The 27,756-nt window shown below is 37.9% G+C and overlaps 3 protein-coding genes across 5 annotated transcripts; 1 reads left to right on the plus strand and 2 right to left on the minus strand.

The window, feature by feature from the left end:
- The first annotated feature begins 6,090 nt into the window (after nt 1-6,090).
- On the plus strand, nt 6,091-9,157 carry LOC105057329 (probable WRKY transcription factor 48). 3 transcript variants are annotated; one of them, XM_073248743.1, is made up of 4 exons: nt 6,091-6,635; nt 6,780-6,929; nt 7,051-7,484; nt 8,908-9,157. In XM_073248743.1, exons 1-3 carry the CDS (start codon nt 6,265-6,267, stop codon nt 7,475-7,477), a joined length of 948 nt encoding a protein of 315 aa, XP_073104844.1. In that variant the 5' UTR covers nt 6,091-6,264; the 3' UTR covers nt 7,478-7,484; nt 8,908-9,157. The 3 variants fall into 3 exon arrangements, with proteins under 3 accessions (XP_073104844.1, XP_010938224.1, XP_010938223.1); XM_010939922.4 differs by lacking the exon at nt 8,908-9,157 and adding an exon at nt 8,266-8,845; XM_010939921.4 differs by lacking the exon at nt 8,908-9,157 and having other exon boundaries at nt 7,051-7,682.
- A 6,232-nt stretch (nt 9,158-15,389) lies between these two features.
- On the minus strand, nt 15,390-16,879 carry LOC105057327 (3'-5' exonuclease). The gene has a single exon (XM_010939920.4). The coding sequence runs from the start codon at nt 16,751-16,753 to the stop codon at nt 16,130-16,132; it is 624 nt and encodes a 207-aa protein (XP_010938222.1). The 5' UTR covers nt 16,754-16,879; the 3' UTR covers nt 15,390-16,129.
- A 3,245-nt stretch (nt 16,880-20,124) lies between these two features.
- Nucleotides 20,125-23,381, minus strand: LOC105057387 (COMPASS-like H3K4 histone methylase component WDR5B). The gene is made up of 2 exons (XM_073248301.1): nt 23,338-23,381; nt 20,125-20,572 (listed from the first exon to the last, which is right to left on the minus strand). The coding sequence occupies exons 1-2, from the start codon at nt 23,379-23,381 to the stop codon at nt 20,125-20,127; spliced, it is 492 nt and encodes a 163-aa protein (XP_073104402.1).
- Between the last annotated feature and the right edge of the window lie 4,375 nt (nt 23,382-27,756).

The raw sequence follows: 27,756 nt of genomic DNA on the forward strand, positions 1-27,756 counted from the left end.
GAATTTGTCCTTTCTAAAACATTGTTTTTAAATTTTTTAAAGAACCTCTCCTTGCTTTTGATCCGAGACCTTTGACCATCATCCTTCTTCTTCCCTTCTGATACTCGTGATCTTGTGGATATCGGTGTTTGACTTCTCCATTGATGGACAATCTAATCCCATTCTCCATAACAATTAAATTTTAATTAATTAATTTTAATTTATTTATATAATTAATAAAAAATTAGAGATAAATTTTTAATTATATTTTTAATTTAAAAATAGCTATCCATTTGAAATGTAAGTAAAAGTAGCTACCCATTTGAAACATAAATTAAAAGCAACTACTCATTTTAACTAAAATGATCCTTATACTTTTATATCTTTTAAAATATTACAATATTATATTATCATAGTATAATATTTTTTTACAATAAAATAATATTACATTATATTAGTATAGTATTACTTTATAATAATGTATTATTGCTTTATTGTATTATACTAGTACAGTATTCCTTTATATTAAGATGATATTATATTATGTTAGTATAGTATTTTTTTATAATAATGTAGTGTTACTTTATTGTATTATATTAGTACAGTATTCTTTTACAATAAGATCGTACTACATTATCATAGTGTATTATTATTTTATAATAATATAGTATTATTTTATAATAGTACAGTATAATTTTATAATAATATAATATTAATTTATAATAATATAATATTACTTTATAACTGTAAGGATAATTAAATTATTTTATTTTTATTTGAATAATTATTTTTTAATTATGTTTCAAATGAATAGCTGTTTTTATTTGGAATTAAAGTATGTAGTTATTTTTAAGTTTAAATTTAAATCGATAAATTTTTAAATTTATTTTATAATTAATTTTTTTAAAATATATATATATATATTTTGAAGAAAAAGAGCGGGATGGCGTGGTAAAAGGCGCGAAATAATTGGGAGCCTCTGACTCTTGGGCACTTGCTTAGACCAACACGCGAATCCCGTGTGGGACCCAGCCCTTCTAGATGCCTCCCATCAGACTGGGACCCACCGAGGCACACCATGAGGGTGGCTTTTCGCTGGTGGAACGCGGAGGGGGCTGGCGTGCTCCCCCGTTAGGGAGCATGGGCTCTAAAAATTGGGCGGCTGTGATCCAATAGGACGAGGATCATGTGGAGGTCAACAAACTCGACTCCACGTGGAACATTCAAACTAGTAGTAGATGTATCAACTCGGGACACGCAACTCTACGTAGAAACAAGGACTAAAAACAGCATATTTTTCTTTTTTTCCTTGCCTTCTCCTTTCACTTCACAATTCACTTTTCCGTGATAAATTATGCTTGTATAAATTAATTGTAATATTTATCATAAAACACAATGATTCTGTTGACCGAATTTATTAAAATATATGAGAATATTATTCGTATGAAGTTAGGGAAGAAAGATGATAAGATTTAGTAATGCTAGGATCAAATCTCTATGGTTTACTTCTCATATCATTTTGGTGTTCCCTAGCAACAAATCCATTGCAAATAATGGATGATGGGAATCTTAGCATGAGGTTAACCACTTGCAATCATCACCATATTTCAAATGGTGGAAAAGGAATATGATTAAAGGTAATATCAATAAAGTAATCGAGAATACGATCATGTGATTCTTTTTTAATTAACCCTAACCTCTACAAGTCACCAATTTTTTATTATCAAATTTTGAATCATTTGAATGACCCGATAGTTAATCTCTTTGGAAGTATTGAGTTGTCGTTTATCTAGAGAAGGAATCATAGAGGACTAACTGGTAGAAATTGAATTCAACATAAAGTGATAAAATATCATGTGGTTGAAATTAAAGACTTATTTGAGTGGAATTAACCAAACGATTCAATACCTTTATTATTTAGTACATTGATTAATCAATCAACTAGTCAAATACTTAATTAATCCATCGAACCTTCATTGGTGCAAGACACCCAAGTAGCTCCAAACTGAGAACAACATGGATAGGACCATCAAGGGTGTGATCCTAGCATTTCTTTTTTTTTTTTTTTTTTTTTTTTTGACGGTGTAGAGCTATTGCTAATTTTTATGCCAAGCTCTCCAAATTTATATTTCATGGATGAGTTCGAGAATACAATGCATGCGATAGACCATGGGCTTATAGATGAAGGTCCATCGGAGTTCAAGATTGATGTGTGGAATGCCTAAGAAACTATTATCATGATATAAGGTTTAGGTGGATTGAATCCATCGTTAAATTGGTAGATTAATTCAACCATGGAGCAATACATATGGAAATGCCTGTATTATGTTATTTATTTAATTAATTTATTTTTAAATATATTATCTTGTGGATTGATGCACCAACTCGAATGGTGGACCTGATCCAATCAATAATCACCCGTTACCACGGCATTAGTGGGGCTCCAAACTCCAAGCGGAATCTGAAGGCGGATGGAAGGGTTGGTACATGTCAAGGATTAAATTAATGGATATGTCGTTATAACAGACCACCTAAAATACCCATAATGACCCATTAGCAGACACAATTTATTTCAAAATTTTAAATTTTAACATTAAAATAACCATCTAAAAAACAGCCACCAAAATAGAAGTGTAGTGGAACTAGCAGATAAATAACGATATTATCTTTTCCTTCACCTTTTATTACATGACATGATACTATTATTTCAACTGTACAATTAATTTGGACGATTTTGATGACAATTGAATAAAAAAAAAATTATTTATTTAAAAAATATATAAACAAAAATAACAGCTTTTTGTTATGCGATAATGGTTGATTATGACAAAAAAAAAAAAAAAGGCAGCCACGGAAGGTGGCAGAAACCATTATGATAGTTATAAAGGCATTATTTAAAACTATGGAATAGATCAATAGTTGTTTTGTAAAATTTAGTTATACATAATACATGAACAAAGTTAACACGTGGAGTATTTAGATGGACTCTTTCTTCTATTGATCATTTGCAAGTGTAACAAACTTTAATTGGTCTAAGTGTTTTGTATTTGGTAAATTTGGAGCACAGAAGAAGAATGAAAATGATGACCACCATAATGATGTTTGCAATATCAATCAGATTGTGATGGCTTAAGAAGGTTTCTTGGTTCATAAAATGGCATAGCATGTTGCAAATTTGCATCTTCATAAATTTAGCCGAAGTTATATATGCAATACAAAGTTTACGTGCTTGTCTGCAAACCCCTTGTACTAGTTTATTTTTTAGTGCAGTTAGTTTTTAATAACTAAATATCTAATAGACCGTTAAGATCCATCCTCATACTAATAAGGGACAAGTATTGTCTGCTTTAACTTGCAACCGGTAAGTCAGGAGGAGCTGTGTGGATCATTTTGGACCTCACAGTTTTATCTTTTAAAAGAAACCTCACGAAAAAAAGAAGATCTCATTCTATATAAGCTATACTCTTCTTTGACTCACAACAAATGTGGGACTAGAGCTACACTCCTCCCACGACAACATGAATAATTGTTTACTATTTCTTTATGATGAATCAAATTTTACCGATCATAATCTTTATATTTAAAAAAAATAAAAAATGAATTTGCTCCAAGGGTCTGTTTGATTGAGGTATATCAGATTACAGATAATTTGATGATTTTGAAGAATCATTTGTTTAAAAAAATAATTATAAAAAAAATAATTTTTACTATATTTAGTTAATAGAAAAATTATTTGAAAAAATAACATTGGAACAAGATAACTACGTTTAATTGGAAAAAAGTCTATATAGATTTATGAATAAATTTATAAATATATCCATCAATATAAAATAATATTTTAATATCAGTATTGTATTGTCATCTTCAATTAATTTTTATATAATGATTATAATTACATAACTTTTTGCACGTTGCCATCTAAATTTTTTTTTTTTTTTAAGTTCTTTGTTAACTGAATTTGAGAAGTCATAAAAATAAATTCAATGATTATATATTTACTTCATTAGAAATATTTTATCAAGTATGGATTACCATTATTCAAAAATTTATCAAATACCAATTCTTTAATAAAATTTATTTTACCTTCTTTTTGAGAAATAAACATGAGATCCACATACTTTTTTATCATCTTTTTCTTCCTTTTTTTTTCATATTGAATATGATAATCTAGTATAAAATTTATTTTTTTTATATTAAATTAATTTTTAAAGTCAACTGTATGTAATACCACCCTTATAAGTTTAAAAGTAAAAAGGGGAAAAAGAAAATTTCACGAGTCCAACTCCCTCAAACCCTACATCCAATCCTTCCCACCCAAAGGCCCAACTTTTGGCCGCCCAGGCCCCATCAAGTCGACCAAGGTCACCACCTCCCGGAAAGGCTTCATAGATTCTCCCGCCCTCATCCCTTCTGCCGAAGATCAGACGGCACCACACCCGGGGCACACCGTGTCCCACTTGATGGGATTCTCCCTGCGATGACGCCCCTTGATTGCGCTGCTGCTGATGCGGATTCTCCCAAAGATCAGACCCTGGGGCACCCCGTATCCCACTTGATGACCGCTTTTACTTTTTCATTAACTAATATTTCCTTTTCTTTTAACTGCCGTTAAATTAGTTTCGAATAATTCTTCCAGGGTCACAAGAATTCATGGTAGAATCTAATTTTTGTGTCAACTTGGTTTTTCACAGCTGGTACCCCTGCCATGCAAATGAAAGATATAAGACCAAGATTTAGAAATATATTTTATAAAAGAAAATTAAAAAAAAAAAATAGAAAAAAATCACTGATTGCATTTATTCACCAGCAACATATGCATACAAAAAAGAAGAATTTATCAACAGGAAGGTGCATTGCACCAATTACAATCTTTTATTTTATGAATCCCATTCATCAAGTACATTACTCGATGCATGATTACAGAAAAAAAATGATTGCAATTGCTAGCATGCACCAGCACATATTGCATGTAGTATAAAGAATAATTTCTTATAAAATAGATGATATATTATTTTGAATATTTTTAGGAATCAACATCTTTCAAAGAGCAAAAATCCAATTAGTTCCATTTTAAGAATATAACAACTATTTATTGAGAACATGATGCTGATTCAAGTAACAATTTATTGAGAACATGATGCTGATTCAGGTAGTTAAAATGGTGGGTGTGGTTTTGTTCACCAATGTCTCCATTTTTAGGTATCAATAATTCAACGATGATCATAAAACATATTTTTCTTACCATAAGAAACTAAAGCTTAAAATGATTGATGGTTGGTACTTTTATAAGAAAAGATCAAGGGAGAAAGAAAGGTTAAAAGAATCAAAATTAGAAAAACTCACAAAACAAACTTCCAAGAGAGTGTCGTCTCTCTCTCTTTTCTTCTTTAAAGAAAAAAAAATTTTCCCTCTTCCGTCCTCCACCATGCTTTGCATACCAAAACACTAATATACAAGCAAGTTTGGGCGTAATTTTTTTTTTTAAAAAAAAAAATTATCACTGGGGAAATAGGACGGTGGGAATATAACGCTTTAATTATCGAGAATATGTGTCTTTTTATTCGATGGTGTTGGCGTGTCGGGAGTAAGCGAGAGCAGATGACGTGGAGATCGCATCAGCGCGCGATCCGCGTGTCAGAAGTCGGGACCACACGTGTTTTCCTCGCCATTCCACACCGTCGGAAAGCGCGCACCGACTTGACACACCATTCGCACGTGTGCTACTTCCCCACTTCCCACACTACCCCTACTAGCGTCACATCCCAGGATGGTGCTACCCATTCCCAGCACCCGATCAAAGGGTATTTTGGTAAAGGAACGAAACTTTGCGGGGACGTAAGTAGAGGTGAGATGGAGGCTCGCGTACAGTGCGATTTCCCGGCGATGGAGCCGTGTTAGGCACACGTTTGAGGGGACCCCGTTCACACGGAGCCGGTTACCGGTCGACGCTACTACCTGAGCGCCCGTGTGAAAGCGCCGACCGACCTTTCGCGAAACAGGCGCCCGCATTCGTTGCCGGCTACCCCGTCCTTCCGTACAAGCTCCACCCCTGCTATCGCCGGTAACCATCCACCGGCTCCTAGTTTAGTTTTAACCTTTCCCGGGCCCCTCCCCCTCAGCCACAGCTTAAACCCATAAAAAAATCTCACTCCCTCCTCTCTCTTTCTCTCTCTATCTCACATCGCTTCCAACTTTTCTCCTCTCCAGGAAGAAAGACAAAACCCTAGCTCTTGGACTACAGCGAGATAGAGAGACAGAGGGCGGGAATCCGATGAGAGCGGCGCGATGATTATGGAGAAGAGAGCAGAAAAGATGGAGGTCGCGGCGGTAGCCGGAGTCTCCCAGTTCGTCGCCGACCAGATCGGCGGGATCTTCGACATCGCCTTCGACAGCGGGGGAGACAAGACCTCCGAAGGTTTCCTCGAGCTGCTCGGCCTCCAGGACCTCCCCGTCTCCATCTTCGATCTCCCAGCTCCGGCGGCGCCGGTGGAGGAGGCGACACCCTCGGAGCCACCACCGGAGTCCTCCGCGGTGCTCAACTTCCCGGCGACCCCGAACTCGTCCTCGATCTCCTCCTCCTCCACGGAGGCTGCCACCGACACCGATCCGGTCAAGACCCAGCCGGAGGAGCACGAGCAACACGAAACCAAGAAAATGTAAGCGGTACACTAATTTTCTTAAAATCTTGAATTTTTTTTTTTTTTTCAAAGAAATGTTTCCAAATATGGAATTATTTGGAAATAATTTGTGAGGATTAAATTTTTATATTTTATACGGAAAATAAAAATGATGCCCTGCAGTGATTCGAAGGGAGGGAAGAACAAGCGGCAAAAGCGTCAGAGCGAGCCGAGGTTCGCGTTCATGACGAAGAGCGAGGTGGATCACCTGGAAGACGGGTACAGGTGGCGCAAGTACGGACAAAAGGCCGTCAAGAATAGCCCTTTCCCCAGGTCTTTATTTGCTCTCCCCCGCCACTTCCCCCATCACATGCTCCCTTCGGCTCCTCCTCCCCTTCCTACTACTTCGTTATTTTCTCTCACGTACGAGGGTACGATCGTCATTTTGGCGCAGGAGCTACTACCGCTGCACCAGCGCGATGTGCGGCGTGAAGAAGCGGGTGGAGCGGTCGTCGGTGGATCCAGCGGTGGTGATCACGACCTACGAGGGCCAGCACACCCACCCCAGCACCGTCCTGCCACGTGGCGTCCACCCAGCACTACTCCCTCCTCCGCTCGCCGCTGAAATGCCGCCGCTGCCGCCGCCGGCGGAGGGCCTCGGCTCCGTCCTCCCTTCGCTCCAGGCGACCGAGCTCCACTTCCCCTACTTCACCAGCTACCTCCCTTCCCCGCCGATGGACTTCCGCCATGTGTCCGCCGGTATCATCACGGCACCTTCCGGCGATTTGAGAGACTGCAAGCCCACGGCCGATATTCTGAACAGAGATCACGGGCTGCTTCAGGACGTCATTCGATCGGATATCGGGAACAAAAAAGAGTAGATATTTGGTACGTTAGTTCTTTCGTTCCCCTCCTTCTTTATAATTGGTTTTTTTATTCCCTTTTTTCTCGTCCTATTTTGGGGGATTGTACTGAGTACTGACTGATGGAAGTTGGAGAGCCATCCATTTCGTGTTCTCAGATTACCCACTGATGAAGATGTATTGTCATTACTACTATGTAAATAATTAGTTTTCTTCTACTTCAGATAGCGTTGTTTTCTGAGATAAAAATTGGATTTTTTTTTTTGTGGTTTTTGGAAGTGAGTTGCACCGCGCTTGGTTCATTAATTTGTTTTGTGGGGGTGGGGGGCTGTTGAAATTTCGAAATTGGGCTAGGGTTCTAGGGTGGTTGTTGATGGACGAGCGGAAATGGAGGAAAAGGGGCACCTTTTTCCGTGCCAAGGATTGGATACCCTTTTGTGGGAAGACGAAAGCAACCATATATACGCATAGAATGATCTCGGGAAAATGCGACGGTGGGGAGACAAAGGGCAGGCTCCCTCCGAGACTGTAATCAGGCACGGCTTGGGGGTTGGGAGTGAGAGTGGGAGCATGATTGGAGGAGTGGTTGCTCTTCTTTATCCAAACTGGGCGGCTTATGGTTCCCTTCTGTTCCTTCCCTTGCTTTTAGCTTAGGTTAGGTTCAGGGGTGGGGAAGGGAGAGATCTTCATTCAAGTGCAGAGGATTTTGGATGGTGGAAGCATAGCGTAAGAATATAAATAAAAATGTGATGTAAAAAAGATATCTTTTTTCCTTCTGCTTTTAAAAGAATTTAATGTTTTTTTAGGGTGTTCTATTTGAAGGGAGGGGTGTCCTTATCCTGGTGGCGTGTTGTGGTTGCTTGGAATGTTGGCGGCGAGTAAATGAGGTTGCCAGTTATAGCTAGGCAAGAAATTTCAACGCAGGAGACCAATGTGGAAGGGGAGGGACAGCCATAGAGCCGTATGGGCTGTTTGGTAGGTGTCGCCGATTCTCGAGGAGAGTAGGTGTTCTTGCATGTTATATTATATATGTATACGTACCATAAAGATATAGATATTTACGAAATTTATATTGACGGGTTTATGGATGGATAATAATGGTCGTGCATCCAGAACATGCGTGAACCAGTGTTAGTTTGATTTATTATTATTATTATTATTATTATTATGTAACACACCACCAAGTATTTGTTATCTTCACGCTTCAGTGTTTTCTCCTGGTTTGTTTTGCACCTTATCATTTTCGAACACCACCGAGCAGAAATATATTTGTTTTGTTTTATTTGGCAGCTGCTTTTGATGGCAATTTCAGTATTTTTTCCATTTTATTAGTTTGGCTGTTGTATTAGATGATGAGAAGTGATTTTTGATTTGTTTATTTGCAATTAAGAAGGAAATGGCCGAGAAATTTAGATTCTCTCCCTGATCTAGGAATCAATTTTTGGTAGGGAAAAAGAAATATATTACATTAGATTGACCGTGAGGTTTGGAAACCTCTCTCCCGCTGGATCCCTTGGGAACGGGCCTCGCAAAGTTCAAAAGACTGGATCCCTGTAAACAGTGTTTGGCAGCTTTGCAAAGATACGAGTTTTTGGAATATATACACCCATATCTACGGTTCCAAAATGACTGACACAATTTTTATTTTTATTATGTAACGACACTGTGTATCTTTTCTTTCGCTCATTGCATATTTATGCTCGATATGGTTGTAGGTTAAAATTCTAACTTTGCGTTGGGATTCTGAAATTTGTCCGGTCTTTCTTCTTCCCTCCCTTTTCTTTCCTTCCACCGCGTTTCAATAAGACTTCCTTCACATGAAATATAATTTTCTCTTGCTTCTGCATGGAGCACAGACGAATAATATCGTGCAAATCTCTGAATTCTCTCTCTCGCTTCAGTTAGAATTATTTTTTTATCCAGAAGGAGGAGGAGGAGATTTTTGTTTTTTTGGTTAAAGGCCATTATGAGGCGCTGTACCAAACGAGGAGAATGCAGTCCAGCACCGAAGCTACTAATAACAAATTTTAAGTTGCATAAGCTATAGGAAAATGATTTATCGTGAACAAGTACCCATATCGAGCCACTATTATCTCCTTCCTTCCGTCTGAAGGTGGAGCCGATGGTTTTGAGGAGTGGATGCAGTTTCCATGTGGAATTTGGGTATGTGGGGCTGGCTATTATACTATAATAAACAGCAACGGTCAAAGGGCCAGGGCCCGGTACATCAGGGCTAACTGGCGGTCATTAAAATAAGGTTCTTGTACGAGACCAATAGTGGGAGCGCGGAAAAGAGTACCACATGAAGATGTTTCGTATCGACGCTCGATTACATGGCATTTGCGAACCAGCCAAAAGCTGAATGCCAAAAGGGTATTGCGCGCAATTTATGGCTCTTGTAGAAGACTCAATGGTTTTTTGTGAAAAATAATGATGATTGAAAAAAAAAACTCAATGGTTGTTCACCAAACAAAACGACTCCATGGTTCCAGATGTGTGCTTACCATTTCATTCGACAAAGGCCCAAATGACAAGGAGCGAATGATTTCATAGATCAACTTCAGGTGCTGTTCATGTCTATTTGCGTGGAGAAATTATAGCTTACTCTTCATGCAGCAACGTGGCGGTGCACTTTATTAAACAATTTGTTGAGATGATTAGTACGATGCACGGTCGTATAATGTATATATCATAGGATATAATTTACTATTTGGATGGCCGAATATGCTATTTCTGTAGTTTTGAGCACGGCGGCAAAGGAAAAAAGAGGTTAGCAATTAGAGATGATAAAATATGATTCGATTTACTAATTCGATCTGTATTTAATCCATCTTAAATAAGTTTAAATTTAATTTAAATAAAAAAATTATAAATAAATCGATCTGTTTAATTCATTTATTAAACAGATCATGTTTGGATTTAAATTACTCAACATGTCCAATTTTTTTAATTTATTTATAATTTTTATTTAAAATATTTGGGTTGTGGATTTTATGGTAAAATTTGAGCGGTTTGTTTGAATTTTGATCCATTTTCATGACTGTAAATTATGATTCATGAAATTTCAATGGTCAGTTAAAAGCTCGACTCGTGACCACCGAAACCCTTTGGTGATCTGTCACCTCATTTCATGCTTTTCCTCCTCTAAAAAATCTTAATTAAAGTGTAAATTCTCACAACCTCATCCTCTATCGCCTCTCTCTTTCATGCCGGCACATTGAAATTCATGAGTTTCTCCACACCATCGCCTCCATAATGCCGTCCTTGCAGCTAGCTATTGCTTGCTCCCACCGACCACTCGCACCTGTCACTGTCATTACTGACCACTGGAAGAAGCTTAATCAACTCTATCCACGGCCAGCGGTCCATTGTTTTTGTGAGTCGGTCAATGGTGCATCCAATGGAGGCTCTCCCTTCACCAATCTCAATGACACCCTCTAATCCGCTTGAGAGATTTGGTTCAACAAAGTCTCCATCCCCTTTCCCTTTCTCACTTTTATTCCCCCACTCCTCTGTTGATCCGTCTCTTCTTTTATTCTTATAGATCGATGTGAATAAATGGCTCGAGGCCTTCATCTCTCATCCAGCAATCGAGGTTGCATCCCCCTCGATCTCCAAGCTAATTCTTTTCTTCATGGCGATTACCTCCGAGTGCTCGATGGTGGAGCCCTAAGTAGCGGCAATTTGCGGCTTCATGACCGTCTAGATGCTGATCTGTCTAAACGAGCTCGTGGCGAAGGTGAAGATCCCTCTCGATCTTTTTATTTTTTTTTAATAGATTACATGATAAATAGATTATACGGATTGAGTTAGATAATCTATTTACTAAATAAAATATATTTAGATATCAAAATCTGATCTGTTTAATAAATAGATTAGGTTCAGAGTAAAAATTTTTTAATTTGATCCTTATATGATCTAACTCATTTATATCTGGTCGGATTTGATTGCCACTCTATTAGCAACGAGGGAAATCGTAGAATCCACAATCCTTAGACAATTAAGATTTCTTAAGTCAGATGATCAGATGCTCTTCTGGATGACCAAATATGCTATTCCCGTACATGTAATTCTTGATTTTTTTTTCTTCACTGAAAAAAAAAAAAGAGCTTGTGAAGTGATGGTGGAAATTAGAGCTTGGGAACCGGAGAAGTCCACAAGCTTGAAACTACCGGGATTTCTTAAATCGTGAATTTATGGGGATTGTGCACGCTATGAGATACCTTTATCTTTCACCATGTCTTTTCCCTTGTTAGTTGAACTCAGTTCAGACCTTTTCCAATCTTTTCCAATGGATGAGATGTGCCATCTTTTCCGATGGATGAGATATGCCGTCAAAACTGGCCCTTTTGCTACTGAAAATTCCAATTTTAGAGGCATGTTATGGCTAGCAAAGACCATTCTTCTATCCAAAAAAAAAAAAAAAAAAAACCCATTCATATGTGTGCATTACTGTATCATTATTGATACACATTCATAAATAAAATTTTACTAAGATGCTTTAAATAATATTTTACTTTTTAATTTTTTAATTTATTTTTAATAATTAAATTAAATATAGATCATGTAGATTTTAACTAAACGAGAGATCCATGTACATGATTGATACAATAAATATTTTAAAAATAAAAATTATTTTGATATTGTAAAAGATGATAATTTTTTTTTAATTTTTTTGACCGCTAATCGAAAGACGAAGGAGCTTGAAGTGGCGGTAATGGAGGCAGAAGATCCAACAGACAGATGCACCAAGGGTGTTGTGGGCGAAAGGCGAAGCACTGATTGGCAGAGAACCCACCGAGGGGTGGCAGGGGCATCGTAGGCAGAGGTGGGGTTGGTGGTGGAGTTGCACAGGCGATGGAGCACCAACGAGTAGAAGACCCGTCGGTGAGCGGTGGAGAAGAAAAAAGAAGGGAGGGGGGTGCAGTGGAGAAGAAAAAAGAAGTGAGGGGTGGATTGAAGAAGAAGAAAGAAAATGAGGAAGGAGTGGCGGCATGAGTACAGGATAGGGCAATGGTGGCATGAGCATGGGGTGAGGAAGGCACGAGCAGGAAGATGATGCAGTTGCGAGAAAGAGGGGCACGAGTGCCAGTGGAGAAGAGGGGAGGGAAGACCGCGGGGTGGGGCTGTAGGAGCATCGAGGGGAGGAGGGAAGACTACCAAGGAAGAGGACAGCACGGAGATTAGAAAGAGAAAGAAAATAAAATATCTAAAATATTTTGTATAATAAAATATTATAAAAAAATATCATAGTAAAATCTTCATAAATAAGTATTTGATGATATAATATAAGCTACATCCATATGTTTCATCATAGGCATTGTAAACACCTCCCAGCTATACAAGGGTGAATAACTTCCTTAATTACAATCACACCCAATCCAACCTAAATCATACCCTAACCTATCTAATCTAATCTTGCACACTCGAACCCAATCTCACACTTGATTTTACCCAATTGAACCTAATTGTGTCCTATCCAACCTAACCATAGACATCTACCATACTTGATCATATGCAATCCTTCCGTATCCAACTTAACCCTAGGCATTTTACCATACTCGATCACATCCAATCATAACCGTCATATCTAACCAGGTCTTATCCTAACCGATCTGATATAATCTTAGCTATTCGACCACATCATCCGTGATCTCATCTAACCATGTCTGATCATATCTGGTCACACCCAAATACATCAGATTATGTCCAACATGACCTGATTTTATCCCCATTCTATTCACCTAGTCCAATTCATGCTCAATCCACCCAACCCCGAGAACGAACACAATACCTAAAAGACCCAGAGACCTACATTTGTACACATTTGTACCTGAACGTAGACCTAGACTAGACATCATCATCATGACCACGCCCATGTTATCCTCACCCCCACCTTTTTAGCTAAGGTACACACCATGAAAAGATTCTGTTCCATATGTGTGTGCACTTGGTGAACCTTTTAGATTCCACAATCCTTCTCTCTTGGAACAACTTACCTGTTACTATTGCAAGCGGCATTATCATAAGCCGCCACCTCAATTTTGTCTGCAAAGAACCCAGCTCTCACCCTCTCTCCTTTGCCACATGCTTCCCAAACACTATTCTGTTGTTGCTACCTTGGACCAAATCCTAAGCTTACATGACGACAAAAGCAAGATATTTTTTGAGAGAGGACAAAAGCAAGATATCATCATCCATACCACGCCATCCCTTGCTTGATAACATTTTAATGATATGAATAGGACATTACCTAGCATCTTGCCTTTGGTGCTTATACGTCTCTCTAACGACCTATTTAACCTTGAAATCCTTGTTGGATCTAATCAAAATCATATCCATGCTTTTCTATCCTCCTTTTCTCTCTTGTATGAAATCTCAATCATCCATTCCCTCTCTAAATTATCAATTCAAGAGGAGAATGGATTGGCCTATCTTTTTCTTTGATCTAGCATCCTTTGTCATCTTTGGATTAAAGAGGAGACTTGTACATGTTAGACATTTTTAAGCAAGCATGGGAGTGTGAAGGTGATGTGAATAGCTTGATTGAACTATCAGTGTGCTCATGGAGTGTCCATCTGTTCGGCAACTTGAGAAAGGAAAGAGATATATGACAACACTTGGTATAACTTGTTAAGGAGATATGATGAGAACATCAGAATGTAATGCATGTATCATAAGGAGGGGCACAAACAAACCAAAAAACATATTACCTTCATTTTTGGATATCGAAATCCAATGGAGCTATAATGCTGATCAAAGTTGGCCTCAATGTCAAGAGATCTCAAAGAACTTTTAGGAAAAATAAAAACATGTCACACACAGTACTTCAAAGATCACAATATCATACATACCTATCAGAGCCATGCAAACGTCCACCAGGATCTCACCCCTTTGTGATATTCCACATTAGGTGGCCCTGATCATTCAACTGCTTTAGCCTACAACTCTTTGAACTGCATGATACTACCCAAAAAAAAAATCTTAAAGAGAGAGATTGCAAAGTTTAACATTTTTTGCCAATACTTTGCATTCCCTGTTCATGACTTCAATTTGCAACTTCCTGCTTTTTCATTCTGATCAGACTTGAATAATGAAAAACTGACAAGTCTAAAGACTGAAAATCCATAAATATTCAAAGCAAATGTGATGCTTGTGACATTACCAAGATGGCTTTCAACCTTGCAAGCAACAACAAAATTATGCTAATTTTGTAGCATAGCGAGATTAAATAAAAATATGTAACCAAGCTTCGCAGATTCGGTATCGGAATCTGTGTCGGTTGTCGGTCGATACGTTACAATACTATATCGTATTGGATTGTACCGACAATAAAAAAAATTTAAAAAAAATCCACCTAAAGGCTCAAAAAAAAAAGAAAAAAAATCATGCCAAATTGTATCGAACTGGTACCATACTGTATCGGATCAAACTGTCCGATATCGAATAGTTCAGATCGGTACTGTATCGAATCGATCGATTTGATTAAGTTCAAATTATTTTTTGAAAAATCGATCTGAATCAAATTGATTTTCTATCGATATGGTATGATATCGAATGTATCGATCGATTCAGATCGGTATAGAATATCATGCTTGTAACGTTGGTTATCCTGTGAATCAAATAACTATTTGTACAATGCAATCATGGGCAGCTACTGCACATTTGTACAGATAGGATACTCCCAAACAAACCTACAAAAAGTAACTCTTTTTGATTAAGACCAACAGCAGTGCATGTCCTTCAGAACACCAAAAGAGCAATACGTTCCTACCCATTTCATTTGAAGGAAACAAGGATTAAATCAACAAAACTACTCACTTAAAGATTAGTTTGTAAATCATTTCACCTGTCATAATCATCACCACCAAACATTTTTCCAAAAGAAAATATAAGACAGATCAGAAAAAGAAACATCTTCCCCCTACCCAGAGTAAATAACCATATGAGCATCAAAGGTAATTTCCAAAATGTACATGGACTCACATACCCTCTTATTAGAGTCCATTGCAACTTGATTAAAATAACGCGATTATTATATGAAAGTTGTCATGTTCCGATCAGATATGATCTGGAAGAAGATATCAGAGTTTTCCAAATCTCTGAAAGCAATACTTAGCCCTGAAACCAACAAATCTTGAATGTAGTAATGTGTATAGAATGCTTTGTAATAATTATACCCCCTTCTGATTCATAAAACCCATTGAAAACAATCTTGATATACCTTTAGGAACAGAAGCCATAACAGATTCCGAAGGAAACTACAACATGGTATATAAGCATTGATTGATAAAAGATAAACAGAGAAAGGCAATAGCATAACAAGAGCACCCTTTAATCTTGGAAGGCTAAATCCACATCGATCACCGGTCATGAATAGAATCCAGGAAGAACAATAATTTCCACATCACAGACATGTATAAAGAGATCCATGCATTCAAATCAAAGACGCTAACACTTGTATATTGGAAACCATGACTACAAACAAGCAAAGAAGCAAAGTTCACCAAACCCATTGCCAATACCCACAAGCAAAGAAGCAAAGTTTCCCTAATCACGTTCTTTAGAACAAAATCCCATCAAAAGTTCATATACCCCATGATACCTTAATACCACTTGCATTGCATTACTACTAAAAGAAACCAGAGGAAACCCTAACCTGGATCCATCTCAGAAGTCGAAGTCGACGAGCCTCCTCCCGATCTCGAAGGACAGGAAGGCATCCACCGCGGCGTACTTTATCTGGTCCAAGGTGAGGTACCTTTGATCCCAGCGGCTCATCGTCACCTCTCTGGGCTTCCTCACCTGCACCCCGAGCACATCCCCGGCGAGCCCGGCGAGCCCCTTCTGGTTCAACTCCGGCCGGTTCATGATCGCGGCGGCAAGGACCCGGAGGTCGGTGGTGTTTTCGACGGAGATGAAGTGATAGTCGGAGAGGCGGTCGACGTCGGCGTCGATGCCGACACCGACGAACTTGTAGCGTTCGTTGGCGAGGAAGTCGATGAGGGCATCAGGGACATAGTCGGCGTGGAGGATGAGGAAGACGAGGCAGCGGCGGCCGACGCAGAGCTGGAGGACGGCGACGGGGTTCTGGACCCTGGAGTAGCTGGGGCGCCACTCGACGTCGAAGCCGACGATGAGGCGGGAGAGGCGGCGGTGGTGGACGCGGAGGATCTCGTCGATCCACGCCTCCACGTCGTCGCCGGAGGACGTCACCGTCGTCATGATATCGTCGGTGCCGTTGAAGGTGACGATGTAGCGGTTGCCTTCGACCGGCCGGATGCTCGTCGACATCTTGATTCTTGACGCCGTTAGCTGCGGAATGTGCGTTCTGGTAACTGGAAAGGTGAAAGGTGTTCAGAGAGAGAGAGAGGGAGAGATGGGAAGGCTTTTTCAAAAATCAAAAGTTTGGAGACTTGGGATGATATTTATGGGCTTCGTTCCGGATCTCGTGCTTTTTAAATGCGGAGAAACGGATAGGCAGTCAATTTTTTCCCCCAATTTTATGTGATTCCTCTCCTTTCAACAAAAAAAAGAAAAAAAAAAAGTGATTCCTTTCCTTTCAACAAAAAAAGAAAAAGAAAAAGAAAAAATATAGTGGGTTACTTTAAATTTGGGCGACTCTTTGTGATTTCTCTTTTCTAATCTGGAATTACTAGAGAAAAATATGGTTTAGAACATTCAATTATAATCAAGCATGTAATTCTTATTTCATTTAATTCTCTCTCTCTCTCTCTCTCTATATATATATATATATTATAATAAATGGCCAAAAAGGTCGATAAGTACCATTCTAGACTATATTTTTCTTGGGGATACAACCATTTTAACTATTGGTTAATTGGGTGAGATGCGAAGAGTTCTTGGGTGAAGTATAAAGAGTTATTGGGTGGAAATGGGAAGGGAGCAATTATATGTTTTTCTCCCTCTGCCATCTTTGGGAAGGGAGAAAAGTCATCCCACCTTAAATAAGAGTGCATAATTAACTATTGATTTCAAAGAATTTTTTGTGTATTTTTTTGGTAGAAGATTTCATAGCATATTTAATGCAATACATATAAAATATCCTTGGAATATAGGTTGTTATGGTAAAGTATTGAGAGAATTTGATGTATATCTCAAAATATTGTATTACATCAGCAATGCCCATTGTTGAGCAACATCCACATTCCGTAAAAAGGGATAGAATGACTTGAGTTATTTTTTATTAAGTTACTGTCATCCAATATCATCATGGATATGGGATAAGTTACGAGCTTACTCTTTCTTCTATCAGGACAATCGAGCAAGCTTGCTCGGCGGAGACCATTATATTTCATGTTTCTTTCATCCATATTTCGATATTTTTTAATATAAAATTATTGAAGAAAAATATGATTCAGAACATGGAATTATAAGCAAGCATGTAACTCTTGTTCCATTTTATTTTATGAATATATATATATATATATATAAAACCTTTCTCTATGTGTGTGCATATATATATAAAATAGAGAAAGGCATGAAAAGCTTGTCTAAACAAATGGCCGAGAAGGTAGATACCATTTTAACTATTGGTTAATTGGGTGAAATACGAAGAGTTATTCGGTGGTTAACATCGAGCATATCAGAAATGAGGAATTAGTTAATATTCTCTTGAAGGAGAACGAGAAGGCACTTAAAAATAATATTATGGGTTGTTTTGGATGCAAAAAGAATGGATGGCATGCAAGTTTGGAAAATGGGTAGGGAGCAGTAATATATCTTTCTCCCTGTGCGATCTTTGGGGAGGGAGAAAAGCGATCCCACCTTAAGAGCGCATAATTAGCTATTGATTTTTAAGATGTTTAACGCCATACACATAAAATATCCTTCGAACATAGGTTGCCATGGCAAAGTATTGAAAGAAATTGATGTACATGTCAAAATATTGTTGAACATCAATAGTGTCTATTGTTGAGTACCACCCACATCCCACAAAAGATTTATATGGGGGATAGAATGACTTGAATTAGTTTTTGTTAGTTTTTTTTTTGAAAAAATTATCTATATGTCTCTAAATTGATTCGAAATTACTTTTAAGTATTTAAATTTTTTAAATAAAATAAAACATCTTTGAATTGTTAAGGAGTTATTTTTAGGTCCCTGCCGTCCACTCTTGCCACCTGTTGCCGTTTAAGTCCATAAAAATAATAGAATTGCCCTAATTTTGGAGGGAAAGATTAATCCTCATTTAGGATGTCCGTATCTGAGATGTCCACTCCCCTCTGATGAGTGCATCAAGGTCCTCCGCAGCCACTTCTCCATTTTCTGCTTCAATTTCAACCCTCAATCCAACCTCATCATCTCCGGCTCCTTTGACGAGACCATCCACCTCTAGGACATCAAGACCGATTGATGCATCCATACCATCGAGGCCCACGATGACCCGATCACCTCCATTCACTTCAATCACAATGGCTCCATCATCGTCTCCGGCAGCCACGATGGGTCATGTAAGATCTGGGATGCTGCTAAAGAGACCTTCCTTAAGGTCCTCATCGATGACAAGACCCCGCTGTCTCCTTCGCCAAGTTCTCCCCCAATGGCAAGTTCATCCTTATTGCCACCCTGGTAGGATTTACTCTCTTGGATTGGTTGATTGATCCATTGAAATCTAGGTTTATGAAAGCTTTTATAAAAAAGAATGGGAAGAATTTGCCCTCAGAGTTCCATCTTTTGTGTCCAAAAGGTGTTTTGATTTCTTCATACTTTAGCCTTTTCGTTCCAAACGAATTATTTTTTTATCATAGACCAGAATACTATTGATTCTTCTATGCATTATTGGAGAAGCCGAATATATAATTAGCAATGTTGCGTGCTCTTGTTTGAAATTTGAATAGCTTCCGAAATATCAGAATTCCATATATTAATTGATTATATGGAGCATTGTTAAAAAATTGGTTATGGTTTCGTATGTATAATTTAAAAAAATTTTAGACATTAAACAGTGGAAGTAAATAAATTAAAATATTTTTAATTTAATCACGTATCAGAACTGATCTAAAAACTATAGCTAAGATCTTGACACGAATATGCAACCACGATATGAAATCTGAAAAAGAAAACAAATGTTAGCAAAATCAAAACGAAGATCAGATCTCCATATCTTTAGATCTGCAGATGTCCGGAGTTCTGATCGTAGCCATGCACGCATCCGACCTTTGCTGGTATCCACACGGAGACGTTTGATCGGAGCATCGAGATCACCGATATGCTAGTACCTTGTAGATCTCGCTCCTCAACTTTGGATCTAGATCTCTTCTTCTAGATCTTGAAGAAAAAGATCGCTGCGTGAATTCTTTTGCATAAATCCGATGAGATCTAAATCAGATCACCGGGAAGGGAAGAAGAATCCCAATATAATCAGTTAATATATGGAATTCTGATATTTTGGAAGCTATTCAAATTTCAAACAAGAGTATGCAACATTGCTAATTATATATTCAGCTTCTCCAATAATTCATAGAAGAACCAAAAGTATTTCAGTCTATGATAAAAAAACAATCCGTTTGAAACGAAAAAGGCTAAAGCATGGAGAAATCAAAACAGTTTTTGGACACCAAAAAATGGAATTCTGAGAACGAATTCTTCCCATTCCTTTTTATAAAAGCTTTAATTAACCTAGATTTCAATGGATCAATCAACTAATCCAAAAGAGTAAATCTTATCAGGGTGTCATCGAAGGTGGCGACGAGGATGAACTTGCCATTGGGGGAGAACTTGGCGAAGGAGACGGCGGGGGTCTTATCATCGATGAGGACCTTGAGGCAGATCTCTTTAGCAGCATCCCAGATCTTGCATGATCCATCGTGGCTGCCGGAAATGATGATGGAGCCATCGTAATTGAAGTGGATGGAGGTGACCAGATCATCGTGGGCCTCGATGGTGCGGATGCATCGGCCGGTCTTGACGTCCCAGAGATGGATGGTCTCGTCAAAGGAGCCAGAGACAATGAGATTGGACTGAGGATTGAAATTGACGTAGAAAATGAAGAAAGAGTGGCCATGGAGGACCTTGATGCACTCACCGGTGGGAGAGCGGACATCCCAGATGTGGATTAATCTTTTCCTCCAAAACCATCCAAAGATAGTTCTGTTGTTTACATAGACTTAAATGGTAGCAGGTGATAAGAGTGGACGGTAGAAATCTAAAAATAACTCCTTAGACATTATATTCCATCTGAAAAGTTCAAAGATTTAAAAATAATTCTGAGTCAATCTAGGACTATAGATATTTTTTTTTTTGGTAAGAAGCTGTGGACTTTATTAACCGAAGAAGAGATAGTTACAAGGTACACGATGGTCTAAAACTGAAAACCCAAAACAGATAAAAAATGAATTATAAATACAATATAGCTACAAAGAAGAAAAATATATAAATACAGAAGATCAACCCAAAAGTATAACCCATATATTTGTGTTGTATAACAAAAAGAGTTGTGATGAGGAAGCTGACTCCTGTTAGCAAAAAGTATGCATGGTAATATAGTGAAAGACCAAACAATAACCCCTGTGGATTGTAGTTTTGAAGAAAATAGGAAGTAACGCCCTTCAAAGAACCTGTATAAGCCTGGAAAGCACAACAAATGTGTGTATATATTGGAGCACTGTAATATGTGGTTACTGGGAGTGAGAAGTGCCAGTAAGAAGTTCACAACAGCAGCAACTATGGAAAGATAAAAGTTGAAATATCTAAGCACCAACATTATGTGGCTTTTTTGATGTTGAAAGACACCATAGCAAGTTGATAAGAACATCCAGTGAATGCAGAAACCATGTGACCAAAGCATGATAACAGAAATTAATACAGGCACTCCAACAGCAACAGGATCCATATATTCCATCTTTTTGGACAGACCCAAGATGCACCCTCTGATCATTGTTTATGAACCGTAGGCGCTACAGGATAAACATATAGAAACCAACAAGAGAACTTCTATTCTAGCCGGTAATCAGATAAACATCGACCATAAAGTATATCATAGTCAAATGGTCTAAATATCCTAAATCATTGACATATCCTACTTATGAGTAAATCATCATTGACAGCATCAAGACAAGCTGATCGGATCATCATCATGTACCACAATCCATTATAATATCAAGTAACAGGTGCTAGAAGTTAAGGAACCATCTTGCCTAGATAATTAGAGTATAAGTTCCTGAATATGATAGTGAAAAACCTCAAAGCAAGTTGATAAAATCATCTAGTTAGTGTACAAGCGATGTAGCCATAACATGATAACAAAAATTAATATATCCCCTCAACAATCAATAGGTTCCATATGCCAACCTTTTGAATAGACACATAATGTACCCCATGTACAATATTAATGAACCATAGGCATCATAAGATGTGCATAAAGAAACAAACACGAGAACCCTAATTCCAGATGGTAATCAGATAGACACCGATCAAGGAGTAGTTCATGGTCAAATCATCCAAACATCCAAAACCATTGACATATCCTACTTTTAAGTAAGAAATCATTAATGGCATCAAAGAGAATTGATCGGCTCATCATCATGTACTATTTTTTATTTACAAATATGGAATATAAAGGAAAACCACACCAGCATTGGGTATATATCTATGAAGCACTAGTATGATACCAAAATCCACTAAAATCTATGTGCCAATCATCATGGATAGCCTAAAAGAATAGTCATGTAGTGGACTGAAGCAAAAAACAAGAATACACTCCATAATAGTTAATAAGATAGCAGGGAAATGAATAGAATTGAATCAAATTCTTCATTAAGGAGTAATAACTGAATTAAATTCCACTATATCAAACGGTAAAAATAGCATTGAGTTGGGGAGGTATCAAACTATTAACAAAGAGGCTATAATCCCCATCTAATACATTTTTTGCCACATAATTAGCTGTTCTAACCTTCCTGATGAATGTGGGAAACCTTTTAATTTGGATTATTTGTTAGCCATTGATGAATATCAACTAATAAGGAGTATTGATGAGAAGTAGAAGAGCTTGGAGATTTCAACTATTGAATAATAGTAGCTGAATCTCCTAACTATACCAGACATCTGAAAAACTCCACTAGAGCAATATATAGCCCTAGCCAAGCAGCAGCAAGTTCAACACAAGGGATAGTAAGTATATGCAACAGTTTTCCTTCCACACAAAAGATTGCCAAAAGAGTCTCTTATTGCAACACTCACTAAAATTTTAGATTGGATTGCCGCAACATCAAAATTAATCTTAATAGTTCCAAAGGGAGGGCATAGCCAAGATACTAAGGAATGAGGGGGTGATGTATGTGTGGGAAGATTGGGGTTCAAACTGGGCTCGAACTATGTCCGAAACAGTTCAGACCAAGTCTGGACCTAATTATAGAACTTGTTTGTCCTTTGGACAGGGCTCAGATATACCTTTAGCCTAGCTCGGGCCCGAGCCTAAAATTCAGTCTAATTTGACAAATGCCACTGTGCATAACACACGATGCTACCCCTTGTATTTCACTAATTCTCAATTACATGCTATCCATTGTGCATATGCTCCAGGATTTCCCTTGGTTGAGTCTCTTCTCCTAGCCATCTGGCCCCAAGCCCTAGCCATCCCTGTGTCTAGTCAACGAAACAGATCTGCCGCCTCGACCTCTCCAATGAGCTCTTCGATGGTGTTAGTGAGGCTTATGATTGGTCGCTTGATCGCAATCGCTACTATACAGTTCTCGCCGCCTTGTTCTTTGCCGCCCCCACTCGATCGGCTCTGGACATCAAACCATCTTCGATGGCAACAATGGAGGTGGTGGATGGGCTACTGATGTCGGACGACAACCAGAAGTGTCTGGACTCACTGTAGAGGTCATTGGAGCGGCATGACATCCACCTACTGTGGTCTAACACCACGTACGACTATGCTTTGCTTCTGCGGCATTCGCCTACATTAGATCAGTTCGCTCCATTGCTTGATGGCATTCAACATGAGTGGTGCTGCCAGAAATGCCATGCCGATGGTGGTGGAGCGGGAGCGAGAGTAATTGTTGGAGCACTTCCTATGTTGGATGTACTCATTATATCTAATCTCTTTAGACGGGCATCACCTTCGCCAAAATCGTTGGCTCCAACAAGGCCAAGCTCGAGCTCTAATAGGCATTGTCGTCGCCAGAGACCTAGTAGACATCATCATCGTCATGACTAGAATGGGTTAGGGCTTAGGGTTTTTTTAAATTTTTTAAGAGAGGAAAGAGAGATTGTGTGGGTCATGGGCTAGCCCAATCGAGTTCGGGCTGAGCTTGGACTCGGGCTCAGGTCTGAGTCTTTCAAAAATTTTCAAGTCTAAGCCTGGTCCAAAGTCTGAAAAAAATTTTAGACTGGGCTCGAGCAAGGATATTGTTAGATTAGATTGTTTTCATGCATGTATTTTAAAAATTTTTAGATTTACAGTGAAAATAAAAATTTAGATTAAATAATTTAATCCTTGCATGCATTAGATCAAATCTATAAACCACCTAATAAGATCTAACATATGAACACGAATGATCCAATCTAAAATCTGATTATGAACACATAAAAGAAATAAATCAGAAATCTGATCTCCATACCTTTGTATGGGTCGATGATCTCCACAGCTAATGATTGTAGTATACTATGAGTCCTCGAATAGTCGCACAAGCATCTGGTCTCTACAAATATCTACACGAGATCCTCGAATCTGATCGGAGGCCTGCATCTTTATCGGGGTGCTAGTTCTTTTGCAGAAGATATCTTTTGATGGTTGATTTTGCTGATCTCCATTGATCGCTCAAACTCTCTAAGAAAGATGGAGTAGAGGAGGAAAAAGAGAATGAAGAACAAGAAGACTCTATCCTTTTCTTCCTAGAACCCATATATGAGATCGCTACGCTAGAGATCTTAAGAAGAACTCTATCTTCTCTTTTCTTCCATGCACAAGAGAACCCTTTCTCTTATTTTTTCACACCTCCAAAGAGGAACTCTTCCTCTCTAAAAGTCACGCATAAAATTTGATCTCTTATCATATTTTTCCTTGTTAAAAACCTTCTCAAACCCATGGCAAGAGGAACTATTCCTCTGTTTTTCTCATTCCAAGGAAGAAACAGATTTCTAAATTTTTTGTCACGTTAACTCTTCACAACCCCACGCCAAAAAGACCCTATTTTATAGTGGTCAGTTAGGGTTTTTAGGAGGTGTTTGGGGGCATCCAACTCTTGGATGCCACATCCTAATTTTTAGGCATGTAAGAATATTTGGAGTATGGCCTTTTCACTGTGAGGAAGCCTCTCTTATTTTTCATGATAAAATTAGATCTAATCTGATTTCCCATGCCCTTTTCAATCCTTTAATTGGCATCCAAATAAGAAAGAGATAAGATTGAATCCTTATCTAATAAGGATTCAAAATCAAACCAAAAATTATCCAAAAGTGGCGTGGATAAAAGAGAAGGAGTTAAGGGGCTTGGGCACTGATTTTTACATGCTAAATATGAGGTAGCATGAGGTGTTATGGGTGGCTCCTTATGGGGCATTGGGAGAGAGAGTCTCAGTCAAACAGGACTCTTTTTTAGTGGCTTAACTAATTCTCAATCAAATCAGATTTGATTGCACCAAAGGAAGGGTCAAATCTGAGTCCAACTAAAAATCTAAACCTAACTAATTTGATCCTAATCTAATTAGAAAATTAGTTGAATCAAGACTTAATCAAATCAGGAATTGGTCTCCCTTATAATTGAGCTATCTCATAACTCAATTAAGCTTGATCTAATCAAACCCAAATCAAATCAAATTGAATCCAATTCAATTAGACATGATTTTAGCTCCATTGCTCCATCAAATTGAGCCAATTAATAGTCCAATTGCTAACAATCCTCCTACAACTCACTAACACTTTGTAAGTTTGACAATTACAATAATTATATTGGATTAATCATCAATCATATTGATAATTATACCCCTCTGTGATTCATAATCACAGATCAACTATCTGATCGAAAAAAGATCTCTTTTGCATGTGATCCCATAGGTTCTATTCTATCTGATAGTGAGATATATTGTAATCCCTATCATAATATTATCAAAACTTCTTTCGATGGATTAGAACGATTCCAACTCTATTTATCAAAGGTCATCGATCATTAAGACGATGCTTGACGAGTCTCATAGTCCATCAGTGACACCTAGCAGTGTATAGTGATAATCTAACAGAATAAAATATTGAATCTCTAGGTATAGTTATCATATGATTCGATCCTTCTATCGTGAGTTTCGATAAGACGGAGGTCATGGATAACTCGTCAAATCTCATCACTTATCATATGTAATATTCAATCGACTTGAGTTTATAAGTGAAATCCCATGAAAATTTCTTTCCATCATTCATTTTGCCATGGTCATGATTTTCTAAACTCAGTCTCATGAATAATATAGGACTATTTTTTATCTATCAAGATCGATAGATCCCATCTTGGTACACATCCTACTTCTACAGTGAATCTACTGAAGTCAATATTCATTACAAGGATCCATATGGCTAGGGACTATATTTATGTGTAGTCAAACTACAGCAACCCCATTGTGAGCAGTCGAGGCACTGCAGATCTGAAAACTACTCACACCACTGCGGCTTCGAGTACGTCACTGATGAGTGGATAGACATCCATATGACTACTCATATTAGTCACGCTCGATATCATTGTTCTCTAACAATCATCTGCACTTTCGCTCCAGTGCCTCCACACTTAGACTTGAGACTCGTTTATCCAGAGAAAAGCATCCGTGCATCAATCTAATCAGATCAATCGCCATCCTCATGATAATCTATTGATTGTGAGTATTTAGGAATTAATCATCAATAACACATATCTCAAATTCTCAACTCTTGAGAATATGTATCATCATCCTATCAATTCTTTGGACGATTCATAGACACATGACTCTACATGAATGAGAAAATAATCTTATTTATTATATTCAATCATAAAACTATACCACTAGAAAGGTTATATGTGTTGGCCAACTGAACTTTTAGGACATACATCTAACAATCTTTCACTTGCACTAAAGCCAATTGGCCATCAACCTAAGCCTCATCTTTTCAAGATGAGCTTCAGTCTCCTACTGGCTCAATAGCTTAGTCAGCGGGTCTGCCATATTCTCCGTGAAGTCTTCTCTCTGCACCTCAATACTCGAGATATTCGCAAATCTGGAGGGGTCGTCACTCTACGTGCTTAGACTTATGGTGAGACCTTGGTTCCTTAGTCAAAGCTAATGCATCGATGTCGTTGCAGTAGAGTTATATGACATCTCATGTCATCACTCCAAGTTCTGCAACAAACTGCATAAATCAAAAAGCTATCTTAGCACCCTTAGAAACGGCGATAAACTTTACCTCCATGATAGAATTTGTAATAATTGAAACTCTTTCAATATACTGCACCATCATAATATAGGAATACACATACTGATGTAGATCTTCTATCATCAATCTGTGTTTCTCTAAACTCTAAATTTTCTTCGTCCAAAGATCAAGAACGTATCCTTAGTCCTTCTCAAGTACTTAAGGATATATTTCACAGTTATCCAGTGCTTTCAGTCTAGATTCGACTGATATCTGCTCATAACACTCACAACAAGAGGTATATGAAGTCGAGTATATAGTATAGCATACATGAGGCTCTCTATAGTAGAAGTATAAGGGATCTAGCTCATTCACTCAATCTCCTCACATGTGCTAGTACACATCATCTTGGAGAGATGAACTCTATATTTGAAGGATACAACTCCTCTTTTAGAGTTCTTCATGCTAAACTTCTTCCGTACTTTTTCTATGTATATTTTCTATGAGAGATGAAGCACCTTCTTAGATCTATTTCTATAAACCTTTATTCTTAGAATAAAAAATACTTCTTTTAGGTTTTTCATGAAGAATTCATTTGATAACCGGATCTTAACTAAGGTCATTATGGAAACAGCATTCTTAATTAAGAGGATGTCATCCACGTACTATACAAAAAATTTCAAACACTCCCACTGACCTACTTAAAGACTCATGGTTTCTCTTCATCCTTGATGAAATCAAATATTTTGATTACATCATAAAAATGATGATACCGCCTCGTAATAGTTTTAGAAATCATCTCCATGTTCTTTATCTCCTATGAGCAATACTTTCTCTACATCCTCTGTAAGTATATCCATATACCTTTCAGAAGGATAGGAGATACAACTAAATCTACGAGATGGATGAGGTACACCATTTACTGACTCAATGGGTTCCATAAACTTTATGACTCATTA

Source organism: Elaeis guineensis, chromosome 14 (genome assembly GCF_000442705.2).
Source record: "Elaeis guineensis isolate ETL-2024a chromosome 14, EG11, whole genome shotgun sequence".
NCBI classification, from domain to species: Eukaryota; Viridiplantae; Streptophyta; class Magnoliopsida; order Arecales; family Arecaceae; genus Elaeis; species Elaeis guineensis.